This window comes from Chroicocephalus ridibundus, chromosome 1 (genome assembly GCF_963924245.1).
Source record: "Chroicocephalus ridibundus chromosome 1, bChrRid1.1, whole genome shotgun sequence".
Lineage (NCBI taxonomy): Eukaryota > Metazoa > Chordata > Aves > Charadriiformes > Laridae > Chroicocephalus > Chroicocephalus ridibundus.
Window position 1 is genome coordinate 203,545,535 of NC_086284.1, and position 15,495 is coordinate 203,561,029.

At 39.8% G+C, this 15,495-nt stretch overlaps 1 protein-coding gene across 1 annotated transcript; it reads right to left on the minus strand.

Moving 5' to 3' along the window:
• Window positions 1-506: 506 nt before the first annotated feature.
• GTSE1 (G2 and S-phase expressed 1) lies at window positions 507-12,417 on the minus strand. Its single transcript, XM_063324318.1, has 12 exons — window positions 12,350-12,417; window positions 11,277-11,360; window positions 10,504-10,561; window positions 9,805-10,423; window positions 8,476-8,646; window positions 6,942-7,089; window positions 5,327-5,704; window positions 5,059-5,131; window positions 4,397-4,645; window positions 3,021-3,201; window positions 1,870-2,010; window positions 507-882 (listed from the first exon to the last, which is right to left on the minus strand). The coding sequence occupies exons 2-12, from the start codon at window positions 11,353-11,355 to the stop codon at window positions 799-801; spliced, it is 2,181 nt and encodes a 726-aa protein (XP_063180388.1). The 5' UTR covers window positions 11,356-11,360; window positions 12,350-12,417; the 3' UTR covers window positions 507-798.
• Between the last annotated feature and the right edge of the window lie 3,078 nt (window positions 12,418-15,495).

Here is a 15,495-nt window from a genome sequence, read left to right on the forward strand (position 1 = left end):
TAAGCTAGTACATACACAGCAGAAGTCTTTAGTCTTCAAGAGAGGCTTGTTGCTTCAACATTTATGGGCTACTACTGTGGGCATTTTCATTTCCATTCACCTCCCTGTATTTAAAATCTCTATGTATTATTCAAGTGTGGCAAATTTGGTTAAGAAAACATTTCTCTATTATTTGAGAGTAAGAAAGTTCAATTGTAACCTTCAAATGTCAAGACCAAACCATCTGACAGTAACAAGCTGTTGCCTTCTCCTTTGAATCACACAAATTCAGCTGTCACTGTTAGTGTAGTCCACTTTCAGTCAATAGTAAAATATTTATTTTCAAACTTGCTACACTTCTGTATGAAAAGCCACCCCAAAGTCCCCTAGCTTTACCTACAGCTTAACATTTGCTAGTGAAACACTAAAATAGGATAACCAAAGCCTGTAATAAAAGGTTACTATTTTGTACAAAAGTTTGGTAAACAACTTTTATTTTAAATTAAATCTTCATTGCACATGGGGAATAAGGAATCAAAGGACAACTTGTAGAAAATAGAGACAAGGCTTCCAATACAAAGCTACCCCCTTTTTGTCTTAGAGCAACACAGCTTAAGTACCTCCATTGCAGCACATTCAGGAACAAAACCATTAAACATAACCAAATATGTTTGTCTATATCAAGACTGTTAGAATTCTATTGTGTTAATTCAGTTCAGATAGTCTGTAGCCAGCTTCAAAAAAACTGTATGAGTGAAGAGTAACACCTAAAGACTCTAAAGAACACAGATGCCAAGAATCCTTCATTTCAACTTAAGCTCAGAACTTGAGTAGAGGGGAATCCAGATTTTCTTTGTTTACATCAGGACTCAGAATGATAAGAGGTGAACTCAAATCAATTAGCTGAAAGAAAAACAAGAGTAGTCAGCTGTGGTACATAACTACTAGCAGCTATAATTTCTATTAACGTTTAGTCTTCAAGTACTTTTTTTTTTGTTTAGGATTCCTATTAGTATTCAGAAGATATATACAAGCACCGCATTCAAGCTTTTAAGTTCAGATTTTTAAACATCTAGCTCATTCTTAGTCAAGAACGAGCTTCTCACAAAATGGTTATTGCCTGTACTCACCTTAAAAGCCTAAAAGGCTTTTCTAAGTTTGACTACATGTATTCAACTGACACTGTCATCCAGGCAGGGCAGAGCACTTCTGAACATGCCCACAGAAGTCAGACCTTCTATGATCCTCTTTTGAGATACTTTGAAGGACCTAATATTAAATTGATCCCAATGACATCTGATGTCAAAGGCTACATCCTCATAGTTACCACCATTCATCTGCCAATGTCTAAATACCTACCTTCAAGCCACTAGTGTACAAAAAAACCCAAAACAGTTGCCCAGAAATGCTTGTCAAATTTAGAGTAGATGCCAATGTACATCTTTCACCTAAGGAGGGGATCAGGAGTTAAACAGGAGAGAGTGGCTTGCTTTTTTGCTGCAAATGAGCTGCTGCTGCCAAGAACTAAAAATTTGCAAGAAAAGGAAAACGAGTCAGCATGCCCGGTCTACTGAAGACAGCATCCACTCCCTGCTTCAGAAAAGTTTCATTCTTTAAGAAGTGCTTTAAGCATTTAGTTCTTTCTCCATCCTCCTCCTTTTCTTATTTGCAGATTGCTCACCGAGCTCTAGTTTGGAGCACATTGTTTGTTTTTAAATACCTAGTCTCTTTACTTAAGAACACCTAAGTATATAGCATCAGATTGAACATATTCAGCTAATATTAAGTAATTCTTACAGTATTGTGGAGCTGCTCTGCAGACAAGTATATGCAGCCAGTTGACATTTTTCTGCTAGCATGTTTGCACCAGAGGACTCAAATATAACTTACCTTTACATGCCCTGAGATTGTAGGCTTTAGAGGAGTAACCTTACTCACTTCGGGAGTATTGGAAAGGTCAATCAGAGGTCTACTTTCACATTCCAAAGTGCAAGGGAGAGATCTGTCTATTCCAATATCTACCAGTATGGCCTTAAAAAAAAAAAAAAAAACAAACACACACAGCTTGGGTTTTCCCCTCTGTTCTCCATGCTTCCTTCACAAACATTTAGGCAGTCAATGTAGCTTGTACAGCTGTAATAATCACAGGACAGGCTTTATTTACAGGTTGGGTATTTTTCATGCAGGATTGTTTGTGCACAGTGTAAAAGCCTCAGCTCTTGCTCTGCCAATGGCTAGCATCGCAACTAGGGAAAATGCAGTGAGACTAAGCAAAAAGAGCTCCTTGGGGCATAAAACAAGTTTTCTCTTGAAAGAGTTCTATACACACGCTAAGCAATTCTATAACAGATACGTCACATCATCAATAAGCTAACAAGGAAAGTACCCATCAAGTAATTAATCTACAGATTATTCTACACCTGAATATTTGTAAATCCATAGCCACTTTGACAGGTTAATATTTCAGAACTACCAGTTCACTCCTTTCTCCTTAACGCCTGCAGAGTGCCAGCTTCCAACGTGAAGCCAGTAGATTCTTGAGAGAGGGAAAAAGTGTTCCTTGGACTAAGTACATGTCACTTAGCTAAGTTCACTGCTACATGGGCTTTGGGGTTTAATCCTCACTCATTTTGTGCAGTTTTGCACTGCTGTTAGGTGACTGAATTTAGCTACAGCAATGCCTTTTTTATTTCTTACTTTTTTCAAAAGGGCTTTATAGCTGCAATAGGAAATGCCCTGTGACATTGCTTTTCTAATCAAATCCACAAGGATTTCACAGCATTTATCCAGAAGTGTAAGTTTCACATGAAATTTGCAAGTATTTGACCATTTAGCTTTGAGATGGGAACAAACTTAGTGGAAACACTGAACAGATATTCAGTGTTAAAAATAGGCACTAGAGGGCGCACATGCTTAGAGTTAATCCATTTTAAATTCGTGTGTACTGAAGTGGTTTTCCCACTTATCCCTCAGCTTGAAATTATTTATTTTCAAGCAGTTTACTTAGTAATTCTGTAGAAAAACATATTATCATTTCTTACCTCAGTTTTTTTCTCTTCAGCCATCTGATTTTGTACTTCAGCCTCCTTTAATTCATTGTCTACTACTTCTGTATCATTTTTTTCTGGTGAGAAGTTAAGTGCAAGAGGGAGCACAGGTGGAGGAGATACATCATCTTCTGAAGAAGATGTCTGTGTCTTACTCTCTTTTGTCTGTTTAGAACTAGAGAAAAAAACATTGGCAATAACTGAGTTCTTTAATCAGCATGGACTACTAAAATACAGCAAGCTAGCGCCCTAACCTCATTTTCTCCTTTTTTTACCGCAAGTTTTAATGGCCAAAAGGCTTCCCATATTTTCATCCTGCAAAAGACAGGTTATTTTATGCTGCAATAAATTTATAGCCTGCCCATGCCAAAAAACAAACAAATGACTTCAGAATGATGAAAAATTTAATCTTAAATTGACATATACATGCAGCCTCAACTTCACACATGGGATTTTATTTTTTTTTTTAGATTTTGAAGAAATAACTAGCAAACAAGAACTGATAGTGCATATCACTGAGCAAACCACCTCAGTCCCTGCTGAGAGGAAGTACTGACGTGAGCTGGAGGACCAGGGGTTTAATCTGATTAGTATGATAAAGTCTTTATAGAGAGAGTAATTGTTTCCTTGAGAGAAAAGACTACTTCAGACATTTAGCCTAAGTGACATGACATATAGGAAGTATCTTCTAGCCATGAATCATTCCTGCTTTAATAGTGCTCGTCTCGACCAACCATGAAGCAAGCTTGCATACATATATGTGGCCCTCGTGAGAAGATACTGGGCTGATATTATGAAGGCGGCATTGTTATTTTCACAGAAAACAAACATAATTAACAACAGTGTACGATTCCCCCATTCTGCAAGCAATTATTTCAGGTGAAACATAGGTAAACCTGCTCAGAGACTAAAGTTCAATCAACTAAATCCTTGTCTTTTTGACTGATGCTTTAACAAAGTGTAATTTTAACAGAACCATTGCCAACAGTATAAAACAAAGTTAAGAGTAATATGTATTTTAACAAACTACTTCCTTTCAGAAGGCAATAGCAAAATAACATCAATGCCGAATGTTTTCAGTCAGAGCATCAGATACAAGTCTGAAGTCATCCACTAGCTCAAGAAATACAAATAACTTCCTATTAGAGATTATAATTTTTAATGCTAGATATTGACTCATTTCAGTAAGGCTTATAGTATTTTACTAGTCACAAGACATAAGTCTTTATTAGGCCTATACAGCATCTATGCTCAAGTGCTTTATTCTAACATTTAGCAGAGGCCCTTGAAACCTGAAAGTCATAATTAAAATTAATTTAGAGGCAGTTTCCCTACAATACTTATTTCATATATGGAGATTTCTGTCTTACCAAGCTGTAAGAGTCTTTTTGGTAGAAAAGCTGAAACTTTGGCAAACAGATGCAGTATGTGGAGAACATGCCATTCTCGGTGCAGTTTTAGGAGTCACTGCTGGAAATCCTGAGATACGACGAGCAGGTGTTGGTAAGCCAGACCGTTTCAGACTGGCAGGAGTCACAAAAACAGACCTCTCAGGAAAACAAGAATTCTGAGAGATCCCATCTTCTGAAGATTTCACAGGAGTGCTGACTGCCATGGCACTAGAAAAGGAACACGCATTAGCCAAAAGCTTCTAGAAACAGTTTTATTCAAACTGTTCTACCGAACAATAGGAATCAGTTTCCCCTTGGTCAGTATGGGAACATTACTCATGATAAAGGTGATAATCACAGCATAATAAGGGCTTTACTTCATAAGAATTCTTTCATGAATGACTCTAGTCTATTTAGAACCACAAAGACAGACATCTTCTTAAGAGAGTGGGGGACAGTTTAGTTTAGGGTTTGAGACTTTTGTTTGTTTTGAACGAGTTCCAATAGGCATTAACACAGCTAACCTGGTCTCAAGGGACCAGATAATGAAGTTTAAAAGTTTTAAAGACTGTTGCAACACCCAAACATGTTGCATTTTAAGTAGTATACCTCCGTACATTCAGTTTTCGGTTAAGCCATACCTTCCAAGTGTGCCACAAAATGTTAATCCAAGAGATGGTGTTGCTTTCAGTGCTGATTTGTTTGATGGTGTATCTAAAGAGAAAAGTTTTGTTAATTGCTATACACATTCTTTTTTTTTTTTTTTTAAAACAGATACCTTTCAGTTAAAATACTAATTCTTTCCAAGAGGCTGGACAGAAGCATAATGAATCAAATAACAAGCATTCAAGGTAACATTTGCTTTTAGTAGCCAAGCTAGAAGACAGGTCATGCAAAGTACGTGCTTACCTCCAGTCTTCACCGGAGCCTGAGTTTGACTGGTAGGAATGGACAAAACTCTACCCCTGGGCTTCGGACACAGGCTTTCTTTTGTTGCACTTCCATCTTTACTCTGCTGACACAGCTTCTGCAGATTTGGAACAGAGCTCAGCCTCTGAATTCCACTGCCTACAGTCTCAGATGAGGTTGCAGAAGCTGAAGATTTATCCAAGCTTAAAGCACTAGATATTTTGGGAGTACTAGCTGATCTTGCTTGCTTCCTGGATTTCTCAGCATTGGCAGCCTGCAGAGATGACACTCTGGTAGGTCTGACAAGGGAGAGCCTGTTTGTACTAGACGAAAGCTTGGAACCACTCACACTAGCTTTTGAAGACATGCTTGTTTTTCCTGAAACAGAAAGTTAAGTTATACTTCTGAATCATCGCTTAGTGCTAAGTTTTTGACTAAGCAGAATAATTACACAGGAAATAAAACCCAGGAGTTTACAGCATTTATGTTCAAACAACTCAAGTTTAAGGAGAACACATACAGCTACTGAAAAGTTACTCCCTGAATTCTCCAGCAGTTTTGTCTGTTTTAGAAAGTCTCCTCACCAAACTCCTGAATTACTACAATCAAGTCAAAGAATATTCTTCAAGGAATGCCAAAATTCTTCAGGGAATGCCAAAACAGTTTGCAGATTAATGTTACGCTTTCAACATTTTTCTCACAGCATAGTTGGCTCTGTTCCCTTAAGCAGGCATTCAAAGTAGTAGTTCAACTTACACAGATTAACACCATGGGCTGAACTACCCCACAAGTGCTTTTCCTGTATGGTTCTTACTTTTAGTATGTACATTACTTTAATTAAGAGGATGAGTCTAGTCAAGACACTTCTATCATATAAAATAATTCTTATTAAGCTTTAACTTTTACTGATATATTATTATCCATCCAGAAACAAAGTACAAAAATAAAAATTTGCAGTAACTTGGTATCTTGATAGATCTATCAAGAACTGTGGTGCTTACATCTATCAGTATTTTTAGGAGGCTATTTTCCTGATCCTTTGAGGCTTACTGGAGGGGTCAAATTGATGTTCTTACTATAGTAGAAGCATCTCAGTTGCATTCAGCTATTTCCCAAGAGGGTTTTTTTTTTTTATTTATTTTAAATCTGATTGAGTAAAACTCATCCTTTCATTAGGCTTACAGAAACTCAGAACTAGGCCTTCCACCTTCCTTCCATATTTCAGTTGTTCTGGTGTTGTTTGGTTGTTTTTTTTTTAAATTCAAGTTAGACAAGCTTCCAGCATTCAGGAGCTCACATACATGGCTATAATAGAGAAGATCACATACTAAAAGAATAGGTTTCCCGAGGCATTACTTACTTTCTAGCTGTGTCAGACCCTCGCACATGTAAGCATCAGGCTTACCTGAATATATTTTTACAAGTGACAGAAGTCTAAGATTTATCTTTAGTCCACAGGGATTTATTGGGATAGCCTACAAAATTTTATTCCCCATTCAAAATATTTCTTACTGCTTGTATGTACTGAACACCATTAAAACATACCCAAACCCGCAGCCCAAGACATGCTTAGCTACTTCATAATTCATTTGTGGCACAAGTCTGTAGTGATTACCATTTTTTCCTATGGGAGAAATGGGTAAACTTGAATTCAGGCTTGAGTTCATGCTGGAAACTGATGACAAAGAAGATGAAATAGTCTTTCTTGTGAGACCACTGGCAACACCAGGAAGTTTCAGATGTGTTATCTTCTTTAAGGCAGGCTGAATCAGAGAAAACAGTTTATTCAAAAGCAAAAAAAACCAAACCAAATTATTTTGCCATAGTTTTTCCTGTTTCTATAGCTTTTTATTTGTCAATTTTAGAGAAGCTCCTTCCTCAGATTACAATTTAAAATGTAAATTTTCTTAGAAGCAGTTAATTATATCTGGGTTATTATACAGAACTGGAACATCAAATCTAGGAGGTGGACTGTTATTTTTATTCCTGCTACAAACTTGAGTATGGACTTAAAGGGATTAAATAAAAGGAGTAACCCCAGGCACCAGTATATGCTGGGCACCAACCAGCTGCAAAGCAGCTTTGCAGAGGAGGCCCTCGGGAGTGCTGATGGATAAGTTCAACTTATGCAATATGCCCTTGCAGCAAAGGATGCTAACAGCATCCTGGGCTGCCTTAGGAGGAGTGTTGCCACAGCAGGTCGAGGGAGGTGATCATTCCCCTCTGCTCAGCACTAGGGAGGCCACACCTCAAGATCTGTGTCCAGTTCCAGACTCCCCAGTATGAAAGTGATTTGGAGCTACTGGAAAGAGTCCAGCAAAGGGCCACTAAGACAAGTAAGGGACCAGAGCATCTCCCATCTCAGGAAAGGTTTAGAGAGCTGGGACTGTTCAGCCTAGAGAAGAGAAGGCTCAAGTAGGTTCTTATCAATATATACAAATATCTGAAAGAATAGTGTTCAGTGGTGCCCAGTGAAAGGGCCAGAGGCAACAGGCACAGACTTAAAACACAGAAGGTTCTGCCTCTGAACATCAGGAAAGACTTTTTTTTTTTTTACTGTGAGAGTCACCAAGCACTGGCACAGGTTGCCTGGAGAGGTGGTTGAGTCTTCATCCTTGGAGATATTCAAAAGCCATCTGGACATGGTCCTGGGCAACTGACTCTAGGTGATCCTATTTGAGCAGGAGGTTGGACTGGACAACCTCAAGAGGTCCCTTCCAACATCAACCATTCTGTGATTCAGTGAAGTGGCATGCAGTACTGAAGCAGGTGTCTAAAGCTTCAAAACAACTCCTGACAGCTGTAGGTATTCTACCTTCATACAAGTTATGGCAACCTTTTCATATGGTATAGTTACACACATCAAAAACTTTGTTTCTTACAGAAAATTGCTGATCACTTACCTGCAGCTACTGCTTTAAAAAAACTAAGAAAATGCTTGTTAATCAAACACATTTATAGTTGCTTTTAAGTATGTTCATTGTGTTATAGACTAAAAACCACACATTCGAGAATGGCAATTACAGAAGAGAGTACAGAGAGCAATTACTCTTCCTTAAAACCATTATGCACAACAATATAGCTTTAAAATAGAAAGTAAATTATATTCAGTTTTTTCTTTTTATGGAACATCACATGCTTGCCATTACCTTACTTGGTGGAGGAAGCGCTTTTTTGTCTTGCACAGAGGAACTGCCACTGAACGAAGACTCAAAGACATCTGAAGCAACACTAGATTTATCAGAAATTAGATCTTCAGATGATCCCACGCTGCTCAAGTCTCTTTTTGTAGAAATACTAGTATGTTTTCCTAGTTTGGGCTGCAAATTTCAATGCAACATTTTTAAAGTGTTTCTAGAAACCACTAGAAAACCACTTTTACATAAATTGATTTTCTAAAGAAACCAAGACAGTCAATGAAGAAACCTTTGAACCCACTCAAGTCCTTAGTCTTTAGGCTAATATAGTTTAAAGTTAGTCTAGTGAGTCTATTTGCTAAGTACTAGAACATGCTTGAATCCAGACATTGGACATCAACCCAAGGACAGTTCTGCAACAATTCATCACCATAGGTTTCCTATAATCATGTTCACCTACATACCGTAACAACTGTTCCTTACAACTGAGATCTCTATTTAATCCATATTCTTCTGCTTTACTCTAGCTTTCTAAAAGATGAGACATTACAATAGTTGACTGCATCATACAAACCATCTGTTTAGACAATGGGATACAATTTGGCAGGATAAAGCATTGAAACTGTGCCTTTTCTTACAGCACCCAAAATCAAGAATATATTTATACTATAAAGGGTCTGCTATTTTCTCAAGAAGCCAATATAATTTTTAGTAAAATCTGCAGTACATACTGGAGCCTAAGCCATAATGAGTAGAGCAATGAAGTCCAGAACATATTCTGTCTAGAGACTGGGGTTCACACACACACACTAACACAACTGTTTCCTTGCTGTCCTAGAACACATTTTCAGTTGGTCACATAGCCACATCCATTAATCAGTGCTTTTCATGTTGGAGACACGTTGTGGACAGAATTAGAGCTAAGAGGTTTTCCTGTGCTATCAAAACCTCTATCAACAAGGGTTAATAGTAAACAAAGCCATTTTTGCACATTGAGTCACTAAGAACAGTGCAGTTATTTTACCAGCAACAAAACAGTGTTTAAATGGAAGCCAGGGATGATGCTATTCACAAAACTCAAGACACTAGAAAAGAAATTTGCCAGCAGATGCTCTACATTGTCATAATAGATAAACTAGTTGGCTGCCATACCATAATATCTGCCCTGACTTATCTTTTTTTATATATAATGTTTCCTGCCTAAGGATCTTATGAAGTAGAGAAACATCAGAAGATTAAAGTCCACTTTTAAAAATAAAAGCCTGTAGACAGCTTAGACATTCCTAACACACATAAAGGCCATGTTTAAAGAAAACATTGTTTCACAAAAGCTGTCTTTACCTTTTCAATAGTCAACAAATTGCTTTTTCCAAGAGTAGATGAAGGTTTTGCCATTGGCAGTTTGCCAGTTGCCTCTGTATTTCTTTCCTTAGTTTTCTGTTCTTGTGTCAGAGATGAACTGGCAATTTTCATAGGAGATGCATGAATTTTAAGAGGGTTTCTGTTTGGAGAAGTATGAAGAACATGTGTCTTGTCACCTGACAAAGGTTTATCTGATTCCTTCTGAAAGCAAGGTGGCAGCTGACATGCCGGGTGATCCTGCACACAGTATGTCTCCCTTTTAACAGACCTGGGACTTTTCTCTGTATTTTGGTTTCTCAGTATGTTCAATTTTGACTTTGAGTCCTCCACAAATTGTTCTATAATCTTATTTTCCTGTTCTTCCAATTGGCTTATTTTAGTCTGTTCATTCTTGCTTACAGTCTCCATTTGCAGTGCTAACAAATGAGCTTCTTTGAAAATTTCCACAAATTTCTCTTCTGTAAGTGGGCTCCACATGAGTTTATCATCACAAACAGGCACATGCTTTTTTTCAGGAATTCTTTTTTCTTCAATGCTGACAGCAATACATTTTTCTTTGTGTCCCAAAGGTCCAATAAAAACTTCATCTTCATTTCCACTACAAAGAAAAGTCAGTCAGCCCAACACCTTACATGTGTCCATTTTAAAGGTATATTTACCTGTAGACCCTTCACTTACCTTGCTGGAGAGAGTGAAAGGTCAAAATCAAACTTTTCATCAGTCAGAAGAGGAACATCTGAAACCATAGCACCAAGGATTTTGTCAGTGTGGGGATTTCCAATAAAAATGATTGCATTGTGCTTTGACAATTTGGTGAAGCTGATGTCAAATGGCAAAGTAAGTTTTAGCAAACAAGTTTAAGTAATTAAACTAAAAATATATTTTAGGTCAAAGAAGCTGAAGATACAGCTGTGATTATGATCATAATTGTGACAGATGCCAAAATATCATGAAAGATCTCAATGCTAATTTCTAATCATCCATGATAGGAACATGGGATCTGACTGTGGGAAAGGGTACCAGCAGCCTCCAGTCAAGAACAGTGAGAATATATAATCCAGAGCTACATGACAATGTAATTGTCCTATCAGTCACTTCTTCTCCACTTCAGACCACCACAGGACAGTAACAGAAGACACTGAGTCCTGTTAGCCAATACATACACTAAGTAGTAATTGAATCCGCAGCAGACAGATAAGGAAAAGGGAGGAGCTCATATTAGATATATAGAAGAGAGCTTGATGACATCACGTCACTATTACACATGCTCTAGCAGCAGCACTCCACAAGCCCTTGAGGCTTGTAAATCTGAGACTGGCAACAGCAGCACATGCAAGGAAACAAGCACACAGAACAAGATATAAAGCAGGTACAGGAGGACTATTGATCTGAATGGTCTTCACTTAATAAGGGGTACACCAGGTAAATATCCCAACACGTTCTCCACCTACCATTGCTCATGCAAATACCCAGGTTTTTTTCAGTCACATGACTTGAGCAATGTGCTGCCATTTCTTTTCCTTGCTCCATAGTCTCTGTAAAATACAGAATTAGCTATACAGTAGGTTAAAAAAAGAAAAAAACCAACAACAATAAGGTCACAGAATTTTATGATGCTGACAAATTAGCAAGGAGGTAAACATTCACTTTGAAGGCTCTTATATGTTATGCTTAGGGACAACCACACAAACGTGGTTTATGGGATGTCACACATCTCACCATCCTCTCTTGAATGAAATTATCTGAGACTACGTAAAAGTAAAGCATTGCAACCTCCATAAAAAGCCTTCAAATACAGCAGTGATGCCTAATATTTCTGAAATTCCTTAACGCAAAAATCTGTGTTCAGGAACTAAACTCCTTATATGAATACAGCTGCGATGGGCAACACGACTGGACAGTTGCAGCAGCACACTGCCAACCCACAGACTAAAAAAAAACCTTTCACACCACTAATTCGAGACTGGCATAACCGAGACTTTGCGCATCTCTGCCCCACAGAGAAAACGCGTGCTGTGCTTAAGACGGCGCCTTTCGCTTGTGCGCAGGAACCCACCAAATACAATTTTCCTGTGAGCCAACGCAGACTCAGCCCCTGCCTTAACACAACCCGCTGAGGCTTTGCCGAGAGGTTGGCCAGGAGACCTACCGGCAGAGCGCCTCCTGCGGCGCGGCCTGCCCCAAGGGGTTAACGCCGAGCACGGACCGGCCCGGACCCGTCCCTCAGGGGCAGCCCAGCAGAGCCCACCGGAGCCGAGGGGACCCCTCACACGCACCCCCGGGGGAGGAGCAGCTCTCCGGCGTGCGCGGAGCCGCTCAGAACGCACACGGAGCCGGGTGAGGAGCCGCCCGGGCCGCCATACCGCCGCCCCAAGCCAGGCGGGCTCGACCCTCCTCGCCCCCCGCTCCCCCGACCGCAACGGCCCCTCTACAGCCAGGCCTCAGGGGTAGGCTCCGGACACCGCACCGCCGAGACCCCGAGCCGGTACCCACCGCACCGCCGAGACCCCGAGCCGGTACCCACCGCACCGCTCACCGCCGCTGGGCCACCGAGCACAAAGCAGCGCAGCGATGCCGCCCTGACGTTTGAAATCGGCCTCCTGCTCACGTGACGCGCCGCGCGCGCTCTCATTGGCAAGTTCGAATGATAACGGACGCCCCCTTCCCCTCGGAGCATTCTGGGACTTGTAGTCGGCCAGCGCTCCCCAACGGCTGTCGGTGAGGGTGCACGGCCTGGCCTGGCCTGGCCTTGGTCAGTTTCTAACGCGTTTGCGTGGGTGTGCCTAAACATGGCACCCAAGAGCCTTCAAAGGGATTGTTTACCTCCTTGCCGGTTACTGGTTTTACTGGAATGGCCGTTAGGAGTAAACAGCACCCGCGCCTCTGTTGAAAGGCACACTGAGGTACCAGTCTCCTCGTGCATCTTCCCTTACCGTTAAACAGTCACAGTGTTGATGAAATTAAGAGAGCTCTATTTATAAATGTTAATTATGGAAAAGAGTTTAAAGACAGCTGAATGTATGAGTTAAAAAAACCTCAGCCTTCGTTTTCTGGAGTGTGACTGGTATCTCAAGACGTATTTGAAAATTTGTAATTGTTTTACTAAAACTAAAGGAACCAATGTATTTCTATAAAAACATAAATGCTATGTGAAGGAAAGGCAAAAGCCTTTAGAAATGCACCAGAACTACAGATTTGTCTTGACAGCAATTATATGTGACAATAAGCTTAAAGTGACAGTTAAATGAGTAACGAGGTTTTTGGTTTGGGTTTTGCTTTTATTACAGTTTAAAGATGATGCAAGAAGGCGTTCACATTTTGTTTTGGGAAAGAAGGGCTTTGGCCTGTTTTTCCAAACTACAAATTTAAATGTGTTTATTCACGAGCCCTTCAAATAGCTACTGGACCATTGGATTTATTATACTGAAGCCTTCATTAAGCAGATAACTGGCAACGCATAACTTCTGGGAGAACTTCTGCATTGGTGTAGCCGCTTGTTAATTAATGGCTCCAGGTGGTCAGGGAAGAATGGGATGTATATGACTTTGTTACTAACCCTAAATCATAGAATCGCCTAGGCTGGAAGGGACCTTTCAGATCATCTAGTCCAACCATCAACCTAACTCTGACAAAAACCATCCCTAAACCATATCTCTAAGCACTGTGTCTACCCATCTTTTAAATACCTCCAGGGATGGTGACTCAGCCACTTCCCTGGGCAGCCTGTTCCAATGCTTGATAACCCTTTCAGTGTAAAAATTTTTCCTAATATCCAGTCTAAACCTCCCCTGGCGCAACTTGAAGCCGTTTCCTCTTGTCCTATCGCCTGTTACCTGGGAGAAGAGACCGACCCCCACCTCTCAACAAGCTCCTTTCAGGCAGTTGTAGAGAGCGATGTCGAAATGTTTTCTTTTGGGCTGATATACCACTTAGTGAATATGATCGTGTTATGAAAGTCAACAGATTATTAAAGAAGGCACCTACTTTTTCATAAAAATGTTTGAATATTAGAGCGCATCTAAGTGATGATGGCTTGAAATTTCACTCCAGGCAAGTTAAACCAAAGTACAGTTGGAGAAAGGAACTAAGTTTTACCCCAAAATAGCCTGTGATCTAATAGAAGTAGTTCTAAGTTACAGCTCATCCTGCATTATTCATCACCAGCAGCCTCCATCTGTGCATTACTTGTGTCGCTATGAATTTGGCAACACTTTAGCAGCGAGCTACTGTTTATAAGGCGGGATCCCAGCAGCTAAAAGAAGCCAGTCGTTGGGATTACTCATTACTTGCCTTGTGAGCTGTTCCAGGGAATTTCTTGAAGAACTATGTCAAAATCAGCTTCAGAGAACCAGTAATTTGAGAACTTTGATTGACACATATCAAGCACTCCCAGATTAACGCTGGTCAAGTTGGTGGGCTTGAAAGAAAGATTCATTTTGTTGGTACTGAGTGCAGATTTTCCTTTTTTTGTGTAAGGAATCAAGAGGATAAAAAAGGCTTTTTTTCTTCTCTGCAAGAAGAAATCTGACGCATTGGGAACTCAATTGCCAAGGCACCATGAATGCTTCCAGGAGGTAAGCTGCACATACTGCATTCCCCCCAGGTAGGAATAGGAAAGCAAACTAATGACAGAATATTCCTTTCGTGGTCTTCACATGATGCTGCGAGATGATCATGAACTGTGTTATTTGATCTGCAGTTACACAAGACAGGAGGTAGCCCTTGTTTTAATATGAACGTTAAATGTGTATTTCTAATTCTAGAACTCCTTTGTGTAAAATCTCAGCTGCAGAACTTCTGTTTTATTGATGAATTACCTTTGCAGATCGCACTTCCTAGTCTTTCATTTCTAACAAATCCGTTTTGATAGCTCTATTCCAAGTGTGCATAAGTATATAAATATATTTTGTGTTTAAAAGCTCTTTACTCGTAAACTGTATCTGTGGTAACATTTCTGGTAACTCGTACTCTTCTGATAATAACAGCAGGAACATATGTAAACCAGAGCTGGAATTCAGCTAATACTTCTCAGACCCCTTCCTAAGCTACGGGAAAATCACAAGCTGATTGATTTCCTTTTGGCATTCCAGTTCAGATGGAACTGTGGACATTCAGCATTTTTTTCTTTAAAAAAAAACCCAACAAAACAACAAAGGAAGCCCACGGGGCCTTAGCAGGCAATCTTCAGTGAAGATAACAATAACTGGCAGTCAGTTACCATAGCCTAACACTTCTGCTTTCTAACCATTTGGGAAAGGTGGCAAAGCAATGTAAAATGTTATTGAAGAGAATCCTGCAGATACACTTTGTGTAGTTACTCCTCATTGGTATCTTTGTTTAATTAATACCTTGACACAGATTGTGGAGGGAAGTCCCTTCCAAAAAGTAGAGACAGAAAGACATTATCGGAGCAGGGTGGGAAACTCACATAGCACATGCTGTGCTTATTCCCATGGATTAAATCTTTGGAAACTGGTAATTTTTTTAAAACCCTGCTGCTTTCATAATATTGCAAAATGAAAGGGTATGGTTTTTCTCATACAACAGATCTGTATCAACAGTGAAGAGCAAGAGCACTGTGCATCCTCTAACAAATCCATACCCAGTCTCTCTGCCTGTCAGTGGGAGAGAAATACCAAATGGCTGGTAAATGTTTTGCATTTCCAATTA

What these genes read in the sequence shown, in the direction of transcription:
- GTSE1 (XM_063324318.1), bottom strand. Translation starts at nt 11,355, where the DNA reads ATGGAGCAAGGAAAAGAAATGGCAGCACATTGCTCAAGTCATGTGACT. An exon ending in AAAAAGACTCTTACAGCTTG is followed by an intron (nt 3,202 to 4,396) that starts GTAAGACAGAAA and finishes TTTTTTCTCTAG; the next exon opens with TTCTAAACAGACAAAAGAGA. An exon ending in CAATCTCAGGGCATGTAAAG is followed by an intron (nt 883 to 1,869) that starts GTAAGTTATATT and finishes TTTTTCTTTCAG; the next exon opens with CTAATTGATTTGAGTTCACC.